The 24,720-nt window shown below is 35.7% G+C and overlaps 1 protein-coding gene across 1 annotated transcript in view; it reads right to left on the bottom strand.

The window, feature by feature from the left end:
* The window catches only part of CD2AP (CD2 associated protein), a 106,284-nt gene that overhangs the window by 46,766 nt on the left and 34,798 nt on the right, over window positions 1-24,720 (bottom strand). Inside the window, exons 3-5 of the mRNA XM_082848590.1 lie at window positions 17,685-17,838; window positions 10,339-10,439; window positions 7,160-7,280 (exon numbers count right to left, since the gene is read on the bottom strand). Coding sequence (XP_082704716.1) covers window positions 7,160-7,280; window positions 10,339-10,439; window positions 17,685-17,838 — 376 coding nt within the window. The remainder of the gene's footprint in view (window positions 1-7,159; window positions 7,281-10,338; window positions 10,440-17,684; window positions 17,839-24,720) is intronic.

Raw genomic sequence — 24,720 nt, 5'->3', positions numbered from 1 at the left:
CAGTGGTTGAGAATCCGCCTGCCAATGCAGGGGACATGGGTTTTAGCCCTGGTCCGGGAAGATGCCACATGCTGCAGAGCAACTAAGCCTGTGCACCACAACTACTGAGCCTGCGCTCCAGAGCCCACGAGCCACAACTACTGAGCCCACATGTCTAGAGGCCATGCTCCACAAAAAAAGAAGCCACCGCAATGAGAAGCCCGCCCACTGCAACGAAGAGTAGCCCCCGCTCGCCACAACTAGAGAAAAGCCCATGCGCAGCAACAAAGACCCAAAGCAGCCAAAAAATAAATAAAATAAATTTATATAAATAAAGTAATCTGATCATTTCTCTCCCCTCTAAGGCTTCTCTGTGACTTGACTACCAGTCCTGTAATGCCTTCTTAAGCCTGACCCAACAATTTCTCTAGCCTCAAAACTTACCACATCCAACTATACACTCTATAATCCCTCTGAATTGAATCTCTTTCAGGATCTTGAAACTGCTCTGCTCATTCTTTACCCTCTGCCACAAACCTGCCTAGGGATCTCCTACCCATTCTGAGATCTCAATCTTTAACTTCCTATGGGGCGCATTCCCTTACATCCTTCTCAGTCTGAGTTAGCTCCTTACACATCTATAGCACCCTGAATCTTCCTGCCACAAATATTTCTCATGCTGAATTATAATCACTTGTCTAATATTCTTTTCTTTCTCCATGGACCAAAAGCTTCAAATATGGGGAATAATCAAGACTATGTTGCTCATCATTGTATTCCCATAAACATGCACAATATGCTCAACAATAAGCACTCAATATACTGAATGAACAAACATATGCATGTTGAACTAACTAAATAATAGTATTTATATTTAGAATTTCACTTCAACTTTTAAATTTCAGATCTGGGAATGCACTGAGTCCATGGGAAATGCCATCGAACCCACATATTACTGCTCATATTTCTCACAGGGGTGAAAGTACATGAAAAGACAGTTCTATAGGCATGACTGACATGCAAACACATGAGCTAAAACAGTGAGAATTACCTAACAGCCTCACCCCCATATGTTAAATAAAATAGTAAAGTAAAAAGATCCGAAGAAGGGAATTCCAGTTGTGATTTTACCACTTGGTGGTTAAATAATCTGAGTTATAATTTCTTCACCTTTAAAGTGGAGGTGACGCTAACTTCAAAAATTATGAGGATTTAACATGACAAAGTATTTGAAAAGTTCTCTGTACACCTCAAACCACTATGCATTCATTCATCCACTGAGCAACACTGCGACACTGTTTTAGAAACTAGGTATGCAGCAGTGAACAAAACAAAATCTATATTCTACTATGGGGGTAGACAGACAATAAGAAAATAAATAAGAAATAATAACAAATGTATCAAAGAAGATAAGGGAATTAAAGAATGGAAGATAGAAGCTTTTTGCTGTTTTATACAGAGCTATTAGGAAAGGCCTCACTGAAAAGGTGATTTCTGAGGAGAATCCTGAAATCAAACTGAAAGCCATTAAGGATATCTCAAAGAACATTCAGGGCAAATGTATACAGCAAGTATAAAGGCTGTGAGACAGAAATGTTCCTGACATCTTTAAAAACAGTAAGAAGACTAATGAGAACAAAGGGGATGGTTAAGTAGGAGATAAAGTCAGAGAGGCGGGGGGGAGACATTTGGTGGTGCCAGGTCTTGGAGGGTTCTATAGCCAATTTAAGAAGACTTTGGCTTTTACTCTAAGTAAAATGGACAGCTACTGGAAGGTAAGCACTTTAACATTCAGTAGGGAGGTAATGGCAAATAACAGACTATTGCAATTATACAGGAGAAGATAACTTACACCAGGGTAGCAGCTGTTGAGGTGGTAAAAGAAAACAGATTCTGTGCATTTATTTAGTAGGCGACACAGTCTGTTACCGAATCAAGGATAGAGTGTGGTATTACAAAGAGTAAACGGTGAATCCAATTCTTTGGTCTAAGTAAAAGAAGGATGGAGTTGCCATTAGCTCAGATGAAGAAGACTGTACAGAGCAAATTTGGGTACAGAGAAAAGAAGATCAGTTTTGACCATCTTAGTTCAAGATGCCTGTTTAGACATCAAACTGGAAATTTTTTAAAAAAATAAATTTATTTATTTATTTTTGGCCACGTTGGGTCTTCGTTGCTGTGAGCAGGTTTCTCTGTTTGCGGTGAGCGGGGGCTACTCTTCAATGTGGTGCGTGGGCTTCTAATTGTGGTGGCTTCTCTTTGTTGTGGAGCACAGGCTCTGGCGCACAGGCTTTAGTAGTTGTGGCACGTGGGCTCAGTAGTTGTGGCGCACTGGCTTTGTTGCTCCATGGCATGTGGGATCTTCCCGGACCAGGGCTTGAACCCGTGCCCCCCCCATTGGCAGGCGGATTCTTAACGACTGCACCACCACGGAAGTCCAAAAATGGAGATTTTTATAGGCTTAATGTGGGGAGAAGACTTAACAAGGGATAAAATACCAGTAGATATAGTCACTGGCTTTATTAAAAAGAAGGAAAACTGAAAGCAAGTCCTACTTAGGAAATACGTGGAATCTGAAAGGTGACAAAAAGACACTCTAAACAAGAAAGGCTAAGAATATTTGACAAAATGAAAGGGCAGTCATTTCATTATAAAAACAGAAACATCACACTTCCCTAGAGAAGCAAAGCTTTTCCTGAAGTTGACTACTAAAAAGATACTAATCTTGAGATTTTATATAGAAACCACTGAGTAATAGAATAGATTATAAGTTTACCACATTCCTAAATATAATAGGGGCTTTTTTTTTATAGCTTTTATAGCACCGTTCTTCAATGAAAACTGAGGGCATAAAAATAAATTACCCTAAGGCTCAGGTAATACTGTCAACCTACTGCCTAGAGTCAGAATTATCTTCTTAGCAGTAATAGCTAGAATTTAACTGGTCAAACCATGAACATCATCCTATATACTTCAGTTTATTTATTAAAAGAAGAGAAGAGCTCTACTAAATGTAAAGGAGTGTAAGAAGAAAGTATGTAAAATAAACAAATGCAGTGGATATGGCATTCTAATACTATAAGCAAAAAACAAATTAAAAAATGTATTATGTACAGTTGGTAATTCTTATAACAGTTACCAGAAACATACACCATTTTACTGACTAAAAAAGACTATCAAAACACCAGTTATACATAGAAGATGTTATATTTTGTTAGGACACAGGAATAGTGGACATGAATTCTCTAAGTCATAATGCATAAGATATCAAACTCTTACATTAAAACTTAAAGGACTCTATGCCTTTATCACTAAAGTTCTAAAGACCTTATAAAGTACTCACTTCCTGGCATTTACATCAATATGCAAAAACGTTCTGCCTAAAAATTAGAGTTTAAAAAAAAAAAGGAATTACAGTGTACTTCAACCACTGACTTCCCACCCCATAATCACAAAGCTCCACATTTAGAATGCACTGCTATTGGAAAGGGGTTAAGCAAGCAAGGAAGTACATTTTTAACAGATATGATTCTGCAAGGTTACTAAAATTCAAAGAAGGCTGAATGCTGCAAGGAATGCCCAAAGTTTTATAATTATGAAAGTAATGAACTACATCCAAATTTAAATTTGTCTTTTGCTAGTGGTTCCATATGGACTTTAAATTTTGTACATATTTTAAGGGCTCAGTTTACAAGGCATCATAAAGATGATAGAAATGTCCTGTACATTTATTGCGGTAGTGGTTTTCATGGATGTATACAGTTGTCAAAATCATCAAATTGTATATTTTACATATACACAGTTTACTGTATGTAAATTGTATTTCCAATAAGGTTAATTTTTTTAAATGTCACAGAAACTAGTTTGAAGGCTCTCTCACTGGCCAAACCTGGCAGTATCAAAATAAATAATAATGGCAATAAAATAGATTAATACCTAGTGAATAAAAAAGAAACAACTGATGAGTCCACGCTGATTTAAAAAAAAAAACAACTGAGGAGAAAGCAAAATTCTTCTTTATAGAAGAATGTCAAATAATAAAACAGATGGGATGATGGAATTAGAAAATCATCATTTTGCAACTATCACAGTAAAAACTGATTCAGGCAAAATTTATCTGTGGATGCTTTAACTGCTGAGTGAAAGTCTGATGAGGAATAAGATATTTACATAGTCTCAAAGTACCTCCCCACAAGACACTTATCAATTAGAAGGAAAAAAACAGTAAACTTACAGTAGCAGCACAGCTTTAACCAAGTAATCAAATTTAACATCACCAGTAATAAAAGACACAAAGCACATGTGTCCTCCATACAATACAATGAGACATCATCATTCTGTAGCCCTATCAATAAAAATATAACCTGAAACTCCAAACTGGAATCCATTATACAAAATAACTAGCCTAAACTCTTTAAAAATGTCAAGGTCAAGAAAAACAGAGAAAGGTTGGGGATCTATTCTAAAGAAAAGAAACTTAAATAAATTTTCTGCATGGTCTTGTCTAGGAGAAAAAAATAGCTATGTAAAGTATACTAGAACAATTAAGAATTCTGTATATGGACTGTGAATTAAACAGTATTGGTAACATTAAATATCTTGATTTTGATAACTGTACTGTAGTTATAAGAGACTGCCCTTGTTCTTAGGAAATACACACTGAAGTACTTAAAGGTAAAGGGAAAAAAGACCCCCAGATTTTTTTTTTTTTTTTTTTTTTTTGCGGTACGCGGGCCTCTCACTGTTGTGGCCTCTCCCGTTGTGGAGCACAGGCTCCGGATGCGCAGGCTCAGCGGCCATGGCTCACGGGCCCAGCCGCTCCGCGGCACGTGGGATCTTCCCGGACCGGGGCACGAACCCGTGTTCCCTGCATCGGCAGGCAGACTCAACCACTGCGCCGCCAGGAGAGCCCTCCCCCCAGATTTTTAAATAGAAATTGAGTAATAAATTAGCACATGAGGCAAAATGTTAACAATTGGTGGTGAATCTGGATAAAGGGTACTATGGGACCTCTCTATTTTTGCAATGTTGCTCCAAGTTAAAAAAAAAGTTTCAAAAAAAAAAAAATCACTGTACTGCAGTTTAAAGGATGGACCCATAGAGTGAGAGGTAGTGAGCAAAAGTACACAGGAATGAGATCAGAAACAGAAAATTCGTAGAAGTCTTGAGTCTTCTAAGAATATGTATGTAGAGTAATATTAAGTGGTAATTTCTAAAAGTTTTAGGTTTCTCTGTTACAGAATGAGAGGGTGGTACTAGGACTTTGTAGCTCTAAACCTAGATGTCTGTGAGCTTGCTCTATCATTTCATGCCCTATTCTACCATTTCATTACTTGACTTTTTTCAAAGCTCAACACTTTCTTGAGAAGAAGGAGAAAAAAACTGCATAAATCTTTCATGTGCAAACAAACCATAATTATGGATGAGGATAAAAATTTCAGAGAACTTTCTTTATAAGGTTTAAAATGGTAGAACTAAAAATGCATCACAAAAACTTCAGGAATTACCTCAACAATGATTTCTAGATAACTTTTATAAATTATGTTTAATATTACCATCTATTAAATGTAAAATGATTTAATTTTTTTCTCTAAAATTTATTCCCTCACCACTGAGGACAGTGAGGCTTACAAATTGCATTTGCTACACATAACAACCTTATAATGCTTTCCTACTTAATTTCAAAATATTGAAGGCACTGACAAAAAGAAGCAAAAGAAACTAGGTTCAAAACAATCTGCAATGTTGCAAGCATTATGCTTAGAAACTATCTTGCTAGTTCACAGAACAGTTCTCTTAGGTAAAAATTATTATTCCCATTTTGCACACTAAGAAACTACAGTTAAGCAAAGATGACCAAACCACACTCCATGCCATCATGGAGCCCAACATCCTAGATAGATTAAAAAACAGAAGTGTCCACTGGAATGCAGTATGAAGTACTAGGTACAGAAACAGTCTGGACAACCTTAAGACTTCATCTCATTGTTTTGAATGATATATAGTTGCTATGGTCTGCAAATTTGTGTCCCTGCAAAATTCCTATGTTGAAATCCTAACCCCACAAATTAAGAGGTTGGGCTTTTGAGAGGTGATTAGGTCATGAGGGCAGGACCCTCAGGAATGGGATTAGTGCCTTACAAAAGAGGCTCCAGAGAGATCCCTTGCCTCTTCCACCATGTGAGGACAAAGTGAGAAGTCACCAACCATGCATCAGGAAGAGGGCCTCACTAGAACTCAACTATGCTGGCTCGCCTTGATCTTGGACTTCCCAGCCTCCAGAACTGTGAGAAATAAATTTCTGTTGTTTATGCTACCCAGTCTGTGGTGTTTTGTTATAGCCGCCCTAATGGACTAAAACAATAGTCTTCATATCTTGACATTACACTGTCTTTGAAAAAAAAGGCAATACTGGCAACCTTAAGGTTGTATGTCTATACCTCAATATCTGAATCTATCTAACCATTATAAAACTGCCAAATAATACTAGTTAATGCAAGTACAAAACCCTGAACATTCTCATTACACATACTTTTCCATAAAGAAAAAGATCTACTTATCCCTACACTATCACTTATGAATTTAGTTTCTCTTAAAAAAAAAAATTCTCCTAAATCCCACAGCAATTCACAGACGTAAAAAAAATTAAATCTAGCTTTGGGATAAAATCTTTTTCAATCGTACTTTTGAACAGTGAACAAATTTAAGATTAATTTATAGGTGAGTCTCTAAATGACAGAGATCACAAAATAATTTAAATGACATTCTGGCTGCACATGGAAAACAAAATCTATTATGTGAATATAGAAAATAACCAGAGGAAGATTTTTTTTAAACTTCTACTATTTCTGAAGTAGTTCAGCCATTTGCAAACTCTGGGCAAAATTGTATATAAGTAGGTCTTAAGTGGAAAGAAATCAGATAACATAAGTAGTATTGTTTCATAATAAGGGTACTATACGTTTACTTCAGGTTGAAGCAGACATTGGAAGGAAAAATAGTAAATTCTTTGCCTAGATATTTAGGCAAATACTCACTTTAAGTCCCTGTCATAAAGTGCTTTTTTAAGGTAGATAAGATAAAGCTCTTAGTTCAAAAGTAAGACTAGAGTTTTAAAAAATAAACACTAGATAAAATATAAAGTTTATTTAAGTCTATTCAAATTTTTTAAATAGTCTACCTGAATCATCCTGGGCTTCATGAGCTTCACCATCATCTGTTACCTCTAACTCTTTCACAAAATTTGAGGGAAACAGTCCCAACTTGTTGTTCAGGGTTCCACTCCACCAGCCTTCTTCTACCTGAAAGAGTTCACAACTCAAAGATAATAAAAATTTCTCTTAAGTTTTCACTTCCCCCACAGAAAAACTGAGCTATAGAAGTGAATGAGCACAAAGTTAGTGATGCAAAATAATCCCTTTAAATCTACAAGAAAACACAAAGGGAAAAAATATATTTTGAGTAGATTAAATCTGTGTGGATTGGATTAATCATGTATCAATAGCACTTTGCAACACTTAACGAGAATTTATGATCAACTGTAATCTACGAAGCAAGTAATTTTCATGAAAGTATCAGATAACCAAGAATAATGTATTAACAGCAACAAGAAGATAGCTCTCTTCTGCAATGTCACTGTTTTAAACACTATGGAGCCTCTGTCTGTAGTTATGACATACATTATTTAAGCATTTGAAAATTTCTGATTTGGAAAAAGTTTTATGAATATAAGAATATAACTTCCTAAATGGCACAAAAAATTACTAAGTAATTTATCTATTTTACTTGAACAGTGAGTCTTAAGCCAAGTATGAAAAAGAATCACTTATTTTTAAAAGTCCAGATGCCAGGCTCAACTGAACACTCCCAACCCCAACCAGAAATATTCTCAGGAACGAAACTCCTTAGAAAAATGTTTACACTCACAAATAATGAGGTTTATTATTATTTAATAATAATAAGTTATGAAGTTCTTTAATAATATTAATAATTTAAAAAATGTATAATTTCTTCTAAGGATGCTAAGAGGTCTTAATAAGTAAAAATAATTTTTTAAAGAGTAAACTATTTACTATCAAAATTTACTTGACAGCAGTACATGCAATATCATAGCTAGAAAAGGCTATTTTTTCTGTTTAATATATTTAAAAAAAATTTTTCATCTCATCACAGTCACAAAGGAAAATTTAATAAGTTATTCATCCAACAGGCACTATGTACAAGTCATGGTGTTAACTGATAGGAAAATATTCAAATTTGCACATGAGAAGTCTCTGTCCTTGAATAAAACAATCTAAAGAAGAAAACAAACAATGAGCAGATAGTTACAATACAATGTGAGAGGTGTTATAGCAAAAGTGTGAACAAAATGCTGTAGGAGCACAAAGGAAAGGCATATACGAATCAAAAAACGCTCCCCTAAAAGCAAATGGCAGAAGAGCTGGACAGTTAAGGCTAAATGAGAGTTTACCAGACACAAAGCATGTGAAAAATGTGGTACCATAAAAATAAAGGACTTATTAATGGAATATATAGCTGAAATACGAGGTGCCTAGAATACATGCTATTTAAGAGAGAAATATAAGGCGGTAAATATGAAGAGTTTAGAATTTTTAGCAGACTTAAGGAGGCACCAAAGGATTGAGAGTTCTTCAAACCAGGTGTGATGGAAATACGTAGAACAAACTGGAACGGGTACAACTAAGGGAACATCATCAAACTGTTAACTATACCTGAAATCCCAAATTGACAGCAATTGGGTAGTTAGGGTAAATAACTCTATAAAATTCCTATTAATTAAGGAATTCTTAAAAGGCAGGGTAGTATAGTGGTAAAGAGCACCGACTCAAAAACAAATTGTGTGGGTTCAGATTCTGGTGCTCTGCACGCCAGGCATATGAACTTGCACAAAAATACCTGAAACAAGATCACCTAACCCACATGCTCATCTACACGTAATCTTGACAGTCCTCCCACCGATTAAGTGGCAGGCTTTGTCCCCACTCCCTTCAATCTTGCTGGCTTATGACTTTCTTGTAACCAACAGAATGTGGTGAAAGTGATACTACCACTTTCAAGGTTGGATTATAAAAGGCTATCACTGTGTTCACTGAAATGCTTACACTTAGAGCCCTGAACTGCCATGTAATAAGTCCTCCTATCCTGAGACACCTGAGAGCCCAATACAGTGAGAAAGCCAAGCCAAATGGAGAGGCTACATAATGGCTTTCCATAGGGAGTCCTGGGCTTTGAGGCTTCTAGACACTAGACATGTCAGTGAAGGAGGCTTCCTATGATTCTACCAGTACCCAACTGTGAACCTTTCCAGTTGAGGCCCCCAGACACCACAGAACAGAGACAAGCCATCCCTCTGTGCCCTATCTGAATTCTGGACCCACACAACTAACAAACCTAATGAAACAGTTGTTTTTTGCCACAAAATTTGGAATGGCGTGTCATGCAGCAACAGTAGATAAGCCAATCACTTATCTCTGTGATTCAATCTCTTGTTTGTAAAATAGGGGTAAAAATTCCTATCTCCTTAGGTTGTTTAGAAACTTAAAGGAAATAATAAGTGTGAAACACTTAGAATGGTGCTTCAGACATAACAGAGGCTCGATAAACACTATTATTATTGCCACCTGGTAGAAATAAACCAGAACTGCCTTTTGTCTAAACACATTGGAGTTTAACATAACAAGTGATAAATTACATATTAGCACACAAAATCAATCTCAGTGGCAATACATGATATCAAAACATATACTTTGAAAACGGCATCTTTAGCTGCTAAATAAAACTTTAATATTTCTTTAATGGTAAAAGCAGAGATATGAAAGGTTATTTTTTTTAATATTTTAAAATCTCATTCTAAGATACTAAGATGAGGGAAAGTGCTTTTGGGTTAATATTTGAATGTGATAATTCAAACAAGACAAAACTTTTTAAAACATTCTGCTTTCGTATACCTTTGCTATGCAAAAGGTAAAAAATCCTTCTATTTTTATGGCTTGTACCTAAAGTGAATTAAGAATCAAAGAAAAGGTTTATATTCTTAGCTATTTAGATTATATTAACTTGAGCTAAAAAAAGCTTATTTTATTCTTAAAGTCAACAGATACAAATTCAGTACACAAATACAGGCATAGCAAGGATGAATAAAGCTTTATTTCTACAGATAAGACAGCCTTACTTTAAGTCATTAAAGATCCATTTTAAAGTCTGTATCTTAAAATTAAAAAAAAAAATGAAACTGGAAAAATAAATTTAACAAATGAATATTCTTACAAAGCATTTTTCTAATCCCCAGAACATCAATTCCAATTGCTGCTTTATCTCTAAAACATGTTTTTGCCTTACCTCTTCGCTAATATCAATAGTATCTCCCACTTTCAGCTCCAGTTCATCCTCATTTTGTGGAATGTATTCAAAGAGAACTTTACACTGACGCTTCTTGGTCTCTAAAGGAGGTAACATAAAAAAATTAAGAAAAATTATGAAAACAAATAGCAGCACCTTTATTTACATACTATGCTTATCGTCATAGGATTTGCATGTATGAATAAAAACAGTACGTGGAAGCACTCTCAACAGCTAACCACAATCTACTCTGGCTGGCTTTCCACCTTGTCCCCACGCTACTATCTCTTCATCCTAAAATAAATTCACACCAACTACAAATAAGGTGGGCTCCCAGCAGTGAAATCTATTTATGTATCAGATCCCACTGATTATACAAAAGTAAAATATCCACTGCTAATTTTGAGACTGGAAACAGAGACAATAAAAGACACTGTTGGCACAACAAATTCATCACAGTCAAGTCCTCCAAGCCAGTGATTTCCAGACTACTTCCTGATCAAAGCTACGGATACTTCAAATGCACTAATTTAAGAGTAGCTGTGTCGGAAAAAGAAGACAAAATGCACAAATCTCAAATGTATTTTATCTTCTTTAAGCTCTATTTTCTGACATAAAAATCAAACTCAGGTGAAGGTAAAAATAATTTTACTTTAGCTTTTCAAACAAGCTTTATTTATTCAGACAAGTAATGTTTAGGAAATGTAGGCCTTTAAAAAATGTAACGATTCTTTTTAATGAGTATGAGTATCTTTTTAAATGATTTAAAGTGAAGAAAGAGTATTAATTAGCCTCCCGCCCCCAAGCACATATCAATCAGCTTTGAACAAACTAGTTATATTTTTTTCTGTGAAAACACTGAAATTTTATTGATATACTGCAAAAGACATTCACATCAAAATTTACTAAATATGTGAGCAATTTTAGAAGCATAGAGACGAAAGTATTTTTACCATGCATTTCAGAAATTTCCCCAAAACGTGAAATCAGTACATATTAATAGTACAGAACAAAAAAAGTAATTTGTAATTGTTTACATTTCACAAGCCAGTGTCCTATGTCTTACAAAATGCTATTCAGAACTTCAAATAATAGTAAATGTAAATGTCTGAAAAAAGAAATTGAAATTTAAACATGTACCCTCCTCTGCCCAATACTTTCATTTAAGCTGTTAGTGAACCACACAAGAGAATCAGTATTATATCTTCTCTGAGAGCAGGTTCCCCACCATTTGTACGTGGGCAACACACATTTGTGCAGCTCTTTTGCTTGCTATTATTACGTGCAATGTTTTATGAAAGAGACAATGCAACTGAGCACACACTGCAGGTGGCTAACAACCTCAGGGAAAGCCAGTGCAGCTCAGGAGGCCTGGCCGCCGAGCCAAAGCCCCCCCACCAGTGGAAGCAAAAGTTGTATCTACAGAAATGGACACCGGATGAGGACATTAAAAGAGCTTTGCAGAATCAGAACCTTTGCCAGCAAAGACACCAGAACTTCACACTTCCCAAAGAGCCTGCCCTATTTAGCCAAGAAAAAGGAAAATCACTCCCTGTACACGTCATGTGCCAATCGGACACCTGCCAGTTAACCCACGGGAGTCACGGCAGCAGCAAGGATGCGCTCCTGGCAGCTGTCCAGGCTGGATGCCACGTCCTCCCACCAGAGGACAGCGGCCTGACCCCGCCCAGCAGCGCTCTGGGCCCCTGAGGCCAGGTGAGGCCCCACAAGGAGCCGAACGTCTATTTTACAGATGAGGAAACTGACAGCCAGAGGGTGATCCACGCCTGCTCACGGGACACAACAGTTGACAACAGAGTTTACCTCTCATTTAGGTGGCAGTTTATACCTGGGACATACACAAACTTGGGCATCTGTGCTTTCTGATGTATAAAAAGAATAAAGATCTTGGGGGCAGTCCCAACAGTCATGTCCTATCAATGCTCTCTTTTCCACTTAAAACCTAGTTATAGTCTAATCAAAAGCTTTGTTTTTGTTGTTTTTCCTTTCACACTAGCATAATTCTCCAGAGTGTCTTCTTCCAAAATAGTATGCAAAATTATCTGCAAAGGAATTTTTCATTTTTCAAAGGAAAATCCACATTGGATAAAAACATCTAAACAGCCCCTACTATTGCTATAAAATGTGAGTCATTTATTTAAAAAAGAAAAAGTTTTCATATGATTCCATATTTTTATATGGTTCACTCATAACTTAAGGCAAGTGCCTATACTAAACTTATCTATTAATTGGCAACACAATTAAAGGAATATGGAGATTCTTCACATTTCAAATGGCACATACAATGTCTACCCATACATACTGGTCAATAAATATTTACTGAATTTCTAAAATGTATCAGAACCTTTACCAAGCAGAAAAGAAAATGCATGTAAGAGTAGAACTGTCAATAAAAGAATACGCAAAATTTAATTTTTTTAAATAACTATAACGAGTATTTTCTTAAGTAAACTCCATATAGCTTTTTGGATCTACAAAGAAATTAATGATAAAGCTTTTTTTTTTTTTTTTGCGGTATGCGGGCCTCTCACTGTTGTGACCTCTCCCGTTGCAGAGCACAGGCTCAGCAGCCATGGCTCACGGGCCCAGCCTCACCCCGGCATGTGGGATCTTCCCGGACCGGGGCACGAACCCGTGTCCCCTGCATCGGCAGGCGGACTCTCAACCACTGCGCCACAAGGGAAGCCTCAAGTTTTTTTGTTTTAATCAGTATTTTATAAATAAACCCATTAACAAGGAAGAGGATAAACAAAGTACAACAAAGACAGGGACATGTTTTCGTCTTTTATGTACCAGTACCCCTCCAAGTCCTTCACAAACATCTCCCAAACAAAAGGTCATAAAAACTTGTTATACATATCATTTTACCAATGAGAAACAGGAACTCAGCAGTAATTGTCCAAGACTGCAAGAAAGAGGCAAAACTAGAAGACACTCACTTCTGACTCCTAAGCCTTTTATCTTCCCACTGTATCAGGCTGTCTCCTTTACAGATTAGAGTGCTTTAACAAAGCTCATGTACTCTAGTCACGTTGGATCCTTACTCCCTGAAAATACCATGGACTTACTTATCTCCATGGGTCTTCGAAGGGCTGCAATTCTAACTAGAATAGAAGGCCATACTCCCCAATCTTTACGTAAATGATACGTCCTACCTAAAGAAGAGCTTAAATATACCTTGCTCAATGACTCCAGTATAGAACTGCCCTTTCATTTGAATCTTAACTGCACATTATATATAGCTCTAGTATGGTTCTTAATAGTATAAAACACTGTAATAATAATTACAAACATTTATCGAGCACTTCTTATAATATTTACTTAACGTGTTAATACCTCTAAAACCCTATGAGGTATAATCATTACTATCACCCCTGTATTACAGTAACTTGATGTTTTCCTCTGTTAAACTGTGAGTTTTGAATCATTATCCATACCCAGCTTTATTTGGCAGATTTGACTGTCCACACTAACATTGCTCTTATGGTCTTCATACCCATAGGTATTATGGTATTCAACACATAAATGTCAAATAACTTCAGAAAAACCTTTTAGAAATATTTTATATTTTTTGAAAAACAAAACCAAATTGTGTGAAATTACACACTAAAGTAACCTTCCTTGTTGTTTCTACTAAAACAGAAAATCCTGTATTTTCAAATGTAGGTCATCAAAAATGGCAAGTATTTCATGGTTCTAAAAATTAGATCTAAATATTCAGATCAAACAGAGTTCTTAAACTGTGGAACTATTTCTTATTGAAGAATATTGTTTTAATTTTTCCAGCAAATGCTAAAATAAAAAGCATACCACACTCAGAAGCTGGGAGGTTGAATGCTAAAATTTCAGAGATAGCAACAAAAAGATTTCTGATCCATTTTTGGTTTCATTTGGTTCTGGAAAGTATATCTTCAGATTTTATTATAGCATTTAAAATTTTCTAATATAAAAAAATTTTTTTTTATCAATTTTGTTCTCCAGTAAGCAAAGATAATCATCAAGAGTTAAGAAACATTAAGACTGAGCCATTTGTTACATGGCTGAATCTTCTTTAATATTTTTTTCTTATCCTCAGCAATAAAATAATCATATTACTTAGGCCATTAAGTGAAAAATTCAAGCTATTCAAGATTCTAGCTATACTGCTGAGATATACCACTTAAGATAATCAAAGTCTTAGAAAACATGATCATCACAGTCACGAATAAAAAAACACTCATATGCTTAGGGATGAAGTATCATGTCTACAACATACTTCCAACTGATTTAGTTTAAAAATGTATTTATACATGTACATAGAGATAAAGCCAATATAACGAAATGTTAACAGCAAGCTTAGGTGAAGAATATACCATGTTTACTGTACAATTATTATTTCCACTTTTCTGTAAGATTTTAAGTTTTTCAAAATAAAATACAAAATCAAAACACCCTACCCCATTCATTTATTTGAGAGGCCACAGCTGGGGAGGAGTCATTTGAGTGAGTCATTTCCCCTTATAAGTCAGAATATTTTAATGTCAAAGAGCAGAGCCTGAAATAATATGCCCCCCCTTTTTGTAATGTATGCTGTAAAGATGTATAGTCAGTGACCATATTTTGATGATATTCAGAACTTTCATTATCTTCTTCAAAAATGACTCAGAATTGGGAGGCATGCTACCAATTGTTCTCTGAGAATGAGACACTGTGCAGATTAGCATTTTAGTCAACTAATTTTTCATGTATCATTTCTTTCTGTATAACTACTAGTGATCTATCAGTATCAATCTAAATGTATCTTTTACATTCAAAATAATTATTAACTAGGTGAAAAATCACTTCTGTAGCATGAGTTCCCACTAGTAAGGAATACAAAGTTACAAGCACTGATGTCTTCCCTCACACATGCCTTAAGTAGATTCATATCTGGCATCAATTTTTTTCCAAATGTAAAGTGAAATATCTACTAATATTCCACACTGTATGTTATATAGAATTGTGATGCTGAAAGATGTCATTTATTTAGTGCAAGTAAACTACACCATTATCTTTGTGCCTGATTTTACAAGGGTCTCAGCAGTAATGTCATTTGTACATGTTTTTGCTATGAGAAGTGTAAATTGGTTCTTTTCTGTAACTTTAGCAACTTATTGCAATCAACTGTATCCTGGAAAATTTTCTGTGCTCACTCTAGAAAATACCTGTCTTACTAAAGAGGATATCATGCTTAACTTACACGCAATAGCAAAAGTTTCAATGGTTTTGTGACTAGACTTTGCAAAAAGGCCAACACTTTTTGGCTTTGGAGACAGAGAAAAATAGCTAACAATTCCAGTCTCCAGATATCATACTATCTATTTGAACTTCTCCTTTTAGTTGCTTAGACAAAATTCAACACACATGCAGATTCACCTGTCTTGGCACACAAAGATTTGAAATGAACCTTCACAAAGCAGGCTTTATCATTACCAACCTTTAAAATGTTTGTTTTTTAAATATTAATGGTATTGATTAAAAGGGTATATACTACTATTTAACATTACAATGAATGGCTTTTGAATAACTGATCTATTCCATAAATTAAGGATATGATTCAAAAAAACAGTAACAAAAAAAAAATCTGATAAAGAAAAAAAAACATTAGCTGCTTTTCCTGGAAAAGTAATCTGAAAGCAAAAACAACCTGCATCCTGTTTTAAATGTTAGCTAGCACCAAATGACCAATTCAGTCTTTGCAGCACATGTACTTAAAAACAAATTATGGAGGATCCTTAGGAAAAAGCCTAAGCCTCCTGGCACCAACTATATAATGGTTTCTCCTTCTTACAGGAAAATGAATTATGACCAGGGTTCTCAAGGAAGGTAAGATTTAGAGTCCTTTCCCATTAGGAGACAAATTAACCTTGATGTCCTTTGTCCAGCCTCTACTTAAGATGAAATTTGTCCCTTTATAGCTCAGTAAAGCTAAAGAAAGTAGTAAGTAAGTTTTACAACAGAGGTCACAAATAACCCTTTTGTGGGTCTAAAATTCTCCTTGTGCATAGAAATTCTATATAGAGATTCACCTGTAGGATGTGGAAATACTGTTATCTATCCCCCAATCCCCAAACAGAGTTAAAGAGTCAAGGACAACTAGAACTAGTAAACTGCCCACCCTCAGGCAGTACGCTGACAGCAGTATGGGTAATATCTAAATATTGTTTGTACACTGCATTTACTGGGAAACAAAGAACACCTATAACCCTTTATTGGTCTGTCTCAGTGTCATGAAACCTGTTTTTTATGAAAATCTGTTTTCATTTTATGAAAATAATCAAAGGGTGATATAACCCAGAAAGTGGACGTTTCCCCAAATTCATAGACAGTAGCATAGAAAGTAACAGGTTGAGATATGAGGACAATATAAAAATCATAGTCTTACATTTGTGAAATGTATGTAAACAAAATTTCTTTATATTATAGACTACTTGGCACATAAGGCATTTTAGTACCAACATCAAGCACAAGGGACCACAACATCAAAGGCACTGATCGAAGATAAATGTGGTTAAATACTCATTTATAACTTATTAAATCAAATTGAACATAGTAGTCAGTATTCAGTCTCTCAAGGGGCTTCAGGTTTACTATGTTAAAACACTATCCGCTCCCATAAATGTAGTACTTCTTTGTATATGTTTAATGCTTTTTTGAGTAACAGTCTTTCCAAGACTAAGTTTTTGAGAACAGCAATATTACCAGTCTTTTTTTCTTACAACTTTCTCACCAGCAGTAAAATAAAACTCAAGAGTTTAAGTGATCTAAGGTTGTAAGACAGACTCAAATTCATGTCCAATTTTAAACATGGTGCGCTCTCTCTATGCTAAACTGTTCTCTTAACATATTTACACTGAATACTTAAAAAGCACTCTGCTGGGCCAGCCACCTTGGAAAACTGAATGTACATGTTCAGATGGCTAACCACTAAAGAAAACGTTTTATCAAATGCTTACATCTATACTGCTTAAGGATGAGCAGACATTTTAGCATCCCATTAAATAAATGATATTAAAGTAAATTCAAGGCAAAGTGTTAACTATTTAATAGAGTGTGTAAGACTAATAAGAAAACAATGCCTTATATCTTAATTTACAATCCCTACAGATGGCTGTCAGCAGCTCATGCTGGATTACCAGATGAAGACTGAATACATGGGCCAATAAGTAGTAACATGAGAATAAGCAGGAAGTTTTTGTATTCTGTTACAAAAGGTTGAGCTAATTTTTCTTATTATAACTTATGGACTGTTATAAAACAACATTCTATTTTGATTTAAATAAACAGGAAAAAAATTATTTACATACTCTTCTTAATGTTTTTGGTTTGTGGATGTGGCTGAATTCCTCCGGCTAGAAGTCCATAGGTGCTTATTCGTTGTACAAGACTTGCTACATTCCCTTGCCTTTCCCGTTTGATGGGCAAATTGTCATCCTTGGATTCTGTCTCTCTCTTAATTTCCTACAAAAGGAGAAATCAGCAAATAGGCAAATTAAGTTGTATTTTATTAAATTCTCAAATGTAAAATACCAAAACCAGGTACAGTGATTATTATATAAAACATAATATCAACAGTTTTCAACCTTTTTCTCTGCCCACACATATCTAAAGAATATAACACACTTTGGTAACAACGACTTATTAGGAGTTTAAGTCTTATCAGAACTAGAGATAGAGTTAAACAAAGTGAGGCTGAAACACCACCTCTATCCCAACACACAAAGAAACCCTGCAATCATAAACAAACAATAAGACAAACAATAATTCTAAGTCAGGGAACTGGGCAAACTTTTTCTATAATGGGCTAGTTAGTAAAATATTTTAGGATTTGCAAGCCATACAATCTCTGTTGCAACAATGAACTCTGCCATTTGTAGTGCAAAAGCAGTCATATACTTAAATGAATGAACAGAGCTATGCTCCAACAAAATTTTATTTATGAACACTAAAATTTCAATTTCATATAATTTTTCACATGTCATTAAATACTGTTCTTCACTCGAATTTTTCCAACTATTTGTATAATTCCTAGCTAGCATTCTCAGCTCATGGACACTATAAAAACAGGTGGTGTTTAGATTTGGCCCATGGGCTGTAGTTTGATAAACTCTAAGTCATAGGTCTAACAGAAGATAGGTGAATCTTCATGAAAAGAAGTATGAAGTTTTATTGGAAGACATAAAAGAAGACATATGAAAGAGAAGTCATGCCATGTTCAGTGACTGAAAACTCATTATCATAAAGATAGCATTTGCTCTTAAAACTGATGCAATGATGCAATGCAACTGAATAAATATATCACAGATTTGGGAGAGCAATTAAATAAACTGGTTCTAAATTTGTAGAGAAGAACAAAAGACCAAGAACACCCAAAATACTTCAGTGAAAAGAAAGTGAGGGGACTTTTTTTTTAACCAAGATATAAAGAAAAACTGTATGATACTATAAATTAGTGTGTACTGGCATATAAACAGACATACTGATAATGAAACAAAATAAAGAGTCCATAAACAGACAAACTTGATTTACAACAGGCAAAAAGTGAGGGGAAAAAACTGAATCTTAAAACACATGGTGCTTATAATGCTCCACATTTAGGGAGAAGGGAGTGAAACTGGATTCCTACTTCACACATTCGATATTAAAATTAACAGTTTCTGTTCATTAAAAGTAACCATGAAAAATAAAGCAAATCACTAACCAGGAGGTATTTTTCACATATAAAGTTAACAAAGAATCTGTATCTCCAGGTGTTTATGTCTACTGCAATGTTAACTAGTTGTTACTCTCTAGCTGGTAGGATTTCAGATTACTTTGACTTCTTTATACTGTTCAGAAGTGTTTGATGCTTGCTTTGTTTGTGTTTTTTAACAAGGCATATCATTTTGCAAACAGAAAAAAAGTTTTCCATTTTGGGAAAACTGTTAAGTTGGTGAAAAATTCTGAAAATTATTAAAGTACAAATCATAGAAGACACACAAAACATTTCACACTACAGTGACTGCTTCATTTTTATTGGTAATGTACTTAAGGAAAAACACTTCAATTTGCTATTAATACATGACACACCATATGAAAACCTCACGGTTTTCAGACTGCACTAAATATTTTTCAATCTAATGAAAATATGAAATCTATGTAAAAACTGGTAGTTACAACCTCAACATGCCAAGGAGTATTCATTTTGGATTCTCCTGAACATCTCATGAGCCACCTACATTTTATTTATTTATATATTTATTTATAACATCTTTATTGGAGTATAATTGCTTTACAATGTTGTGTTAGTTTCTGCCGTACAGCAAAGTGAATCAGCTATATGTACACATATTTCCCCAAATCCTTTCCCTCTTGTGTCTCCCACCCTCCCTATCCCAACCCTCTAGGTGGTCACAAAGCACGGAGCTGATCTCCCTGTGCTATGTGGCTGTTTTCCACTAGCTATCTGTTTTACATTTGGTAGTATATATATGTCCATGCCACTCTCTCACTTCGTCCTAGTTTACCCTTCCCCCTCCCCGTGTCCTCAAGTCCATTCTCTATGTCTGCATCTTTATTCCTGTCCTGCCCCTAGGTTCTTCAGAAACTTTTTTTTTTTTAGATTCTATATATGTGTTAGCATACAGTATTTGTTTCTCTCTTTCTAACTTACTTCACTCTCATGACAGACTCTAGGTCCATCCACCTCACTACAAATGACTCAATTCCATTTCTTTTTATGGCTGAGTAATATTCCATTGTATATATGTGCCACATCTTCTTTATCCATTCATCTGTCAATGGACACTTAGGTTGGGTCCATGTCCTGGCTATTGTAAATAGAGCTGCAATGAACATTGTGATACTTGACTCTTTTTGAATTATGGTTTTCTCAGGGTATATGCCCTCTTGCGCTGTTGGTGGGAATGTAAAGTGATACAGCCCCATGGAGAACAGTATGGAGGTTCCTTAAAAAACTAAAAACAGAACTACCATACGGCCCAGCAATCCCACTACTGGGCTACCTACATTTTAAAAAGATTAAATAAAAACTAAAAAAGCTGAAAGCTATTGGTACAGGAGACCAAGAACTTGGCTTGATATTCAAATCTTATTCCTCTAGGAAAAGAATTCCAACCTGACCAAATGTGAGACAGCAGACAGGTTCAAGAGACAAGATGACCTGGGTATAAATCTTGGTTCTATCCTGTTGGCTAGCTAAGTAACTAGATATTTGTGTTATCTTTTAATAAAAATTAACCACATAAACAAGTATGATATATTAATACAATGACAATGTCTCCCGCTTCTAAAAATATTAGTTTACAACGTATTGCTCAAGATCTAGAAACTTTTTTTTTTTTTGCGGTACGCAGGCCTCTCTCACTACTGTGGCCTCTTCCGTTGTGGAGCACAGGCTCCAGACACGCAGGCCCAGCGGCCACGGCTCACGGGCCCAGCCGCTCCGCGGCATGTGGGATCCTCCCGAACCGGGGCACGAACCCATGTCCCCTGCATCGGCAGGCGGACTCCCAACCACTGCGCCACCAGGGAAGCCCAAGATCTAGAAACATTTTGAGGACCTTCAATATTCACTGAGACATAATCAAATCCATGAATATTAGGTATAATAAATCTTCTGAGGACAAAAAACACAAAAGGGGAAGGAAAACAAAATTAAAATATATTCAGTCTACACTGAATAGGGAAAACTCAGGTTTACAGCCTTCCAAATACATAGTGCCAACTAAGATGTTATCAAAAGTATCAAGCGACTTTCAGCTCTAAGCAAAATTACAAATAGGGTAAAGCCTGCTTTAGGCTCCACCCCCTCCGCCTCTGGAACCTCTCCCTGCTACAAACTACTACCACCAGATACACACACACACATACACACACACACACACACACACACACACACACACACACGAACTCTCTCTCTCTCTCTCTCTCTCTGTCTCATCAACCTATTCTCTTCCCTCGTTCCTGGACACATAGTATCTCCAAATTACTCTTTGGCTATCATCTTAAATAGCAATTATATTGAGTACCTATGAAGTGTTACTAAGGCTTCCAGTGTTTCTTCCTTCTTCTGCCCTTTGTTTCCTTTTACCTAGTCAGCCAGTAAATAAAATACATATTAACATTATAGCATCTCTTTCCTACAAACTTTGCTTCCTTTACTGACTTTGAAAATGACTCCAGGAGATGCAGTAAAAGAGGTGTCTTCACTTGAGAAAGTATCATGTATTGAGAAAGTAAACTCAAAAAAACTACATCTCATTCTACAAATGAGGGAAGCCTCCTACACAACAGGTAATGTCAATACAAAATTGGCCAAGAAAAAAATACATTGTGGACAATCTCCATATAGATAAGAATGTACTATATTGGTTTGCTTGGTTTCATAAGGATAAGAAAGTAGGATAAGGAGTATGAAGTAGCAAATTAAAGGAAAAGACAAAAAATATAAGCAAATGAGGGGTAGCTTTAAAAAGGCTGGAGAAGATATAGTTACTCTCCATCTACTAAGGTAATCAAATATACTTAATTCTGATTACACTAACCAAAAACAGATAAAAGGTTAATCAATAAGATTCACAAACCACTCCTTCATGTTGAAATGTATCTATTTTACAATTTGGTTATTTGATCATGGCCAGTACATGACCATGATCTGAAAATAGAAAGCAATTACCCTCTACAACCTAGAAGCAAAGGTCACAAAGAATAATAAAAACCAGATTAGATGGCAAGAGCTTCCTTTTACTTCTCACATGGAATAGACAGATATCTTAATCACCAAATCCCTAAACAGAGTTACAGTCCTGCTTATGCTAATTAAAATCTGAGGAATACAGTAGTCCCTCCTTATCCACAGGGTCCCAAGACCCCCAGTGGATGCCTGGAAATGCAGACAGTACTGAGTCTTACATATACTGTGGTTTTTCCTATATATACATACCTAAGATAAAGTTTAATTTATAAATTAGACACAGTAAGAGATTAACAACTGATAATAAAATAGAACAATTATAACAATATACTCTAATAAAAGTTATGTGAATGTCATTTCTGTCTCTCTTTCGAAAAATCTTACAAATATAATGCCTTTTCCATCTTAACTAAGCATCTATCACACACCGTGACCATAACTTTTCCAGTTTGAGGTGAGACAGCAAAACTAGTATGAATTCCTTTTTTCTTCTTCACAATTTCACAGACAGAAGATTCATTCTTACCATAGATCTTAGCAACCTCAGCACATGATTTTTTTTTTCTTTCCTTATTAAACTTTCATCTTTTCACTTAAAGGAAGCACTTTACGGCTTCCGTTCACATACCTGAAAGGTCAGCATCACTACTCTTAAGCTTTGGGGCCATTATTAAGTAAAATAAGGGTTACCTGAATGTAAGCACTGCAATACTGTGACAGTTGATCTGATAATCAAGAGGGCTACTACTAAGTGATGGGTAGGATATGCTGGACAAAGGGATGATTCACATCCTAGGCAGAAGGGCACGCAATTTAAAACTTATGAATTGTTTATTTCTGGAATTTTCTGTTTTAATATTTTTGGGCCACAGTTGACTGTGGGTAACTGAGGCTTCGGAAAGCAAAACCATGGATGGGTGGGGGGGACTACACTTATTTTTAATTTAACATTCAGGATTTCCAGAAGTGTTATATAAAACTAGTGCTTCCACTTTACAGAAGCATAAATCAGAAGATATGGAAGAGTGATATTACTAAAGAAAAGAAAAATAAGCAGGATTAAATATTTATATGATACATGTCCACTGTTTTAGCTTTGACTGAGTCAATACTGGACCCACAATTGAAAAATTAGGTTTCCAACATAACAAAGTGGTCTACCTCATTCCCAAAATTTTCATTTTGTTTTTCGGAATATAAGTGATAGTATATAAGGTATGATCCAGAGGAACTACCTTGAGTCATTAGATTTTCGTTTTCATTACAATTAAATTAAATAGATATCCACAAAAAACCCTTAAGTTTAAAGAAAAATGACCAACAGGAGAAAATCTCCATAATATGAAATCAATATGTACCTTCTGAGTGCCAACATATCAAAATTTGCAAGGAAAACAATGACAGATATAATATACCAGGGCTATTTTGCAAGTTTCTCAACTTATTCTCTCCCTCAAATATGCTATTCTCCACATAATTGCTGTCTCTCTAATTTTAACAAAGGGCCTCCCTATTTCAGCAGCCCCTCCCCAATTTGGAAAAGGCAAAAATAGGAAAGGAGGGGGGAGTTATGCACATTCATTGTCAATGGCATCCTACTCCTTTCCTTTTTCTGTCACAAGAATGTTAATGAGAGCCAAGTGAAGAAGAATGGGAAAAACACTAAATAAAGAACGCTTCTCTTAACCATATTCTTTCAGACACACAACACTTACTGACGTGGACTGAAAATGCCCCCAAAGTTTATGATGGTCATACTTTTCATAATAGTTTTGGTAATTCAAGAATGTTATTTGAGCTTTCAGCCCTAGGATGAAAGAGTTTTAGGATAAGAACTGCAGGGAATGAGGGCTAGAGTACCTATGACTCAAAAGACATCAGGCCTACATGGAGACCCTTCTCTCAAAGCTGCTAGACTCCTTGAGGTCACAGATGACACTGACAAGCAGGTAATGAGTACTGATCCACAAAGCAAAACCAGGAGATATCCCAGAAGTCTAGCTTCTGACACTCAAGCTTTCCTGGTTTAAATTATTTCTACAACTTAAAATATCTTAGCAGAAAGAAATTTATTAACTCTTTAAGGGCAAAAATTAAAATTTAACTTTCCAGGTAAGTCCAAGGTAAACATTAACATGATGTATATAATAATGCCTCGAATTTAAATTTGTGGTATGAAAAACAGGATGTAAAGGGAGGAGGGGGTACAAATAATTCAGTTTAAAACACTTTCTAGGGGCTTCCCTGGTGGCGCAGTGGTTGAGAGTCTGCCTGCCGATGCAGGGGACACAGGTTCGTGCCCCGGTCCGGGAAGATCCCACATGCCGCGGAGCGGCTGGGCCCGTAAGCCATGGCTGCTGAACCTGCGCGTCCGGAGCCTGTGCTCCACAACGGGAGAGGCCACAACAGTGAGAGGCCCGCATACCGCAAAAAAAAAAAAAAAAAAAAAAAAAAAGCCTGAAACACATTATCAAGCTCTGAGAACTCTTCAAAAGGGACCAAAATTCCACTTTAAATTTAAAAATATAAGGAACAGCAATTCACTTACCAGCACCTGAGACATCTTCTGTAAACATACTCACTTATTTTTTAAAGCACTAAAGTAAAAACACTGTAACAATAACAGATCATATAATAACCTGTAGCAT

The sequence above is a fragment of the Leucopleurus acutus genome, assembly GCF_964270905.1.
Source record: "Leucopleurus acutus genome assembly, chromosome: 10".
NCBI lineage: Eukaryota > Metazoa > Chordata > Mammalia > Artiodactyla > Delphinidae > Leucopleurus > Leucopleurus acutus.
Note: the sequence above shows the minus strand (reverse complement) of the source record. Positions and strands in the feature narration are given on the sequence as shown.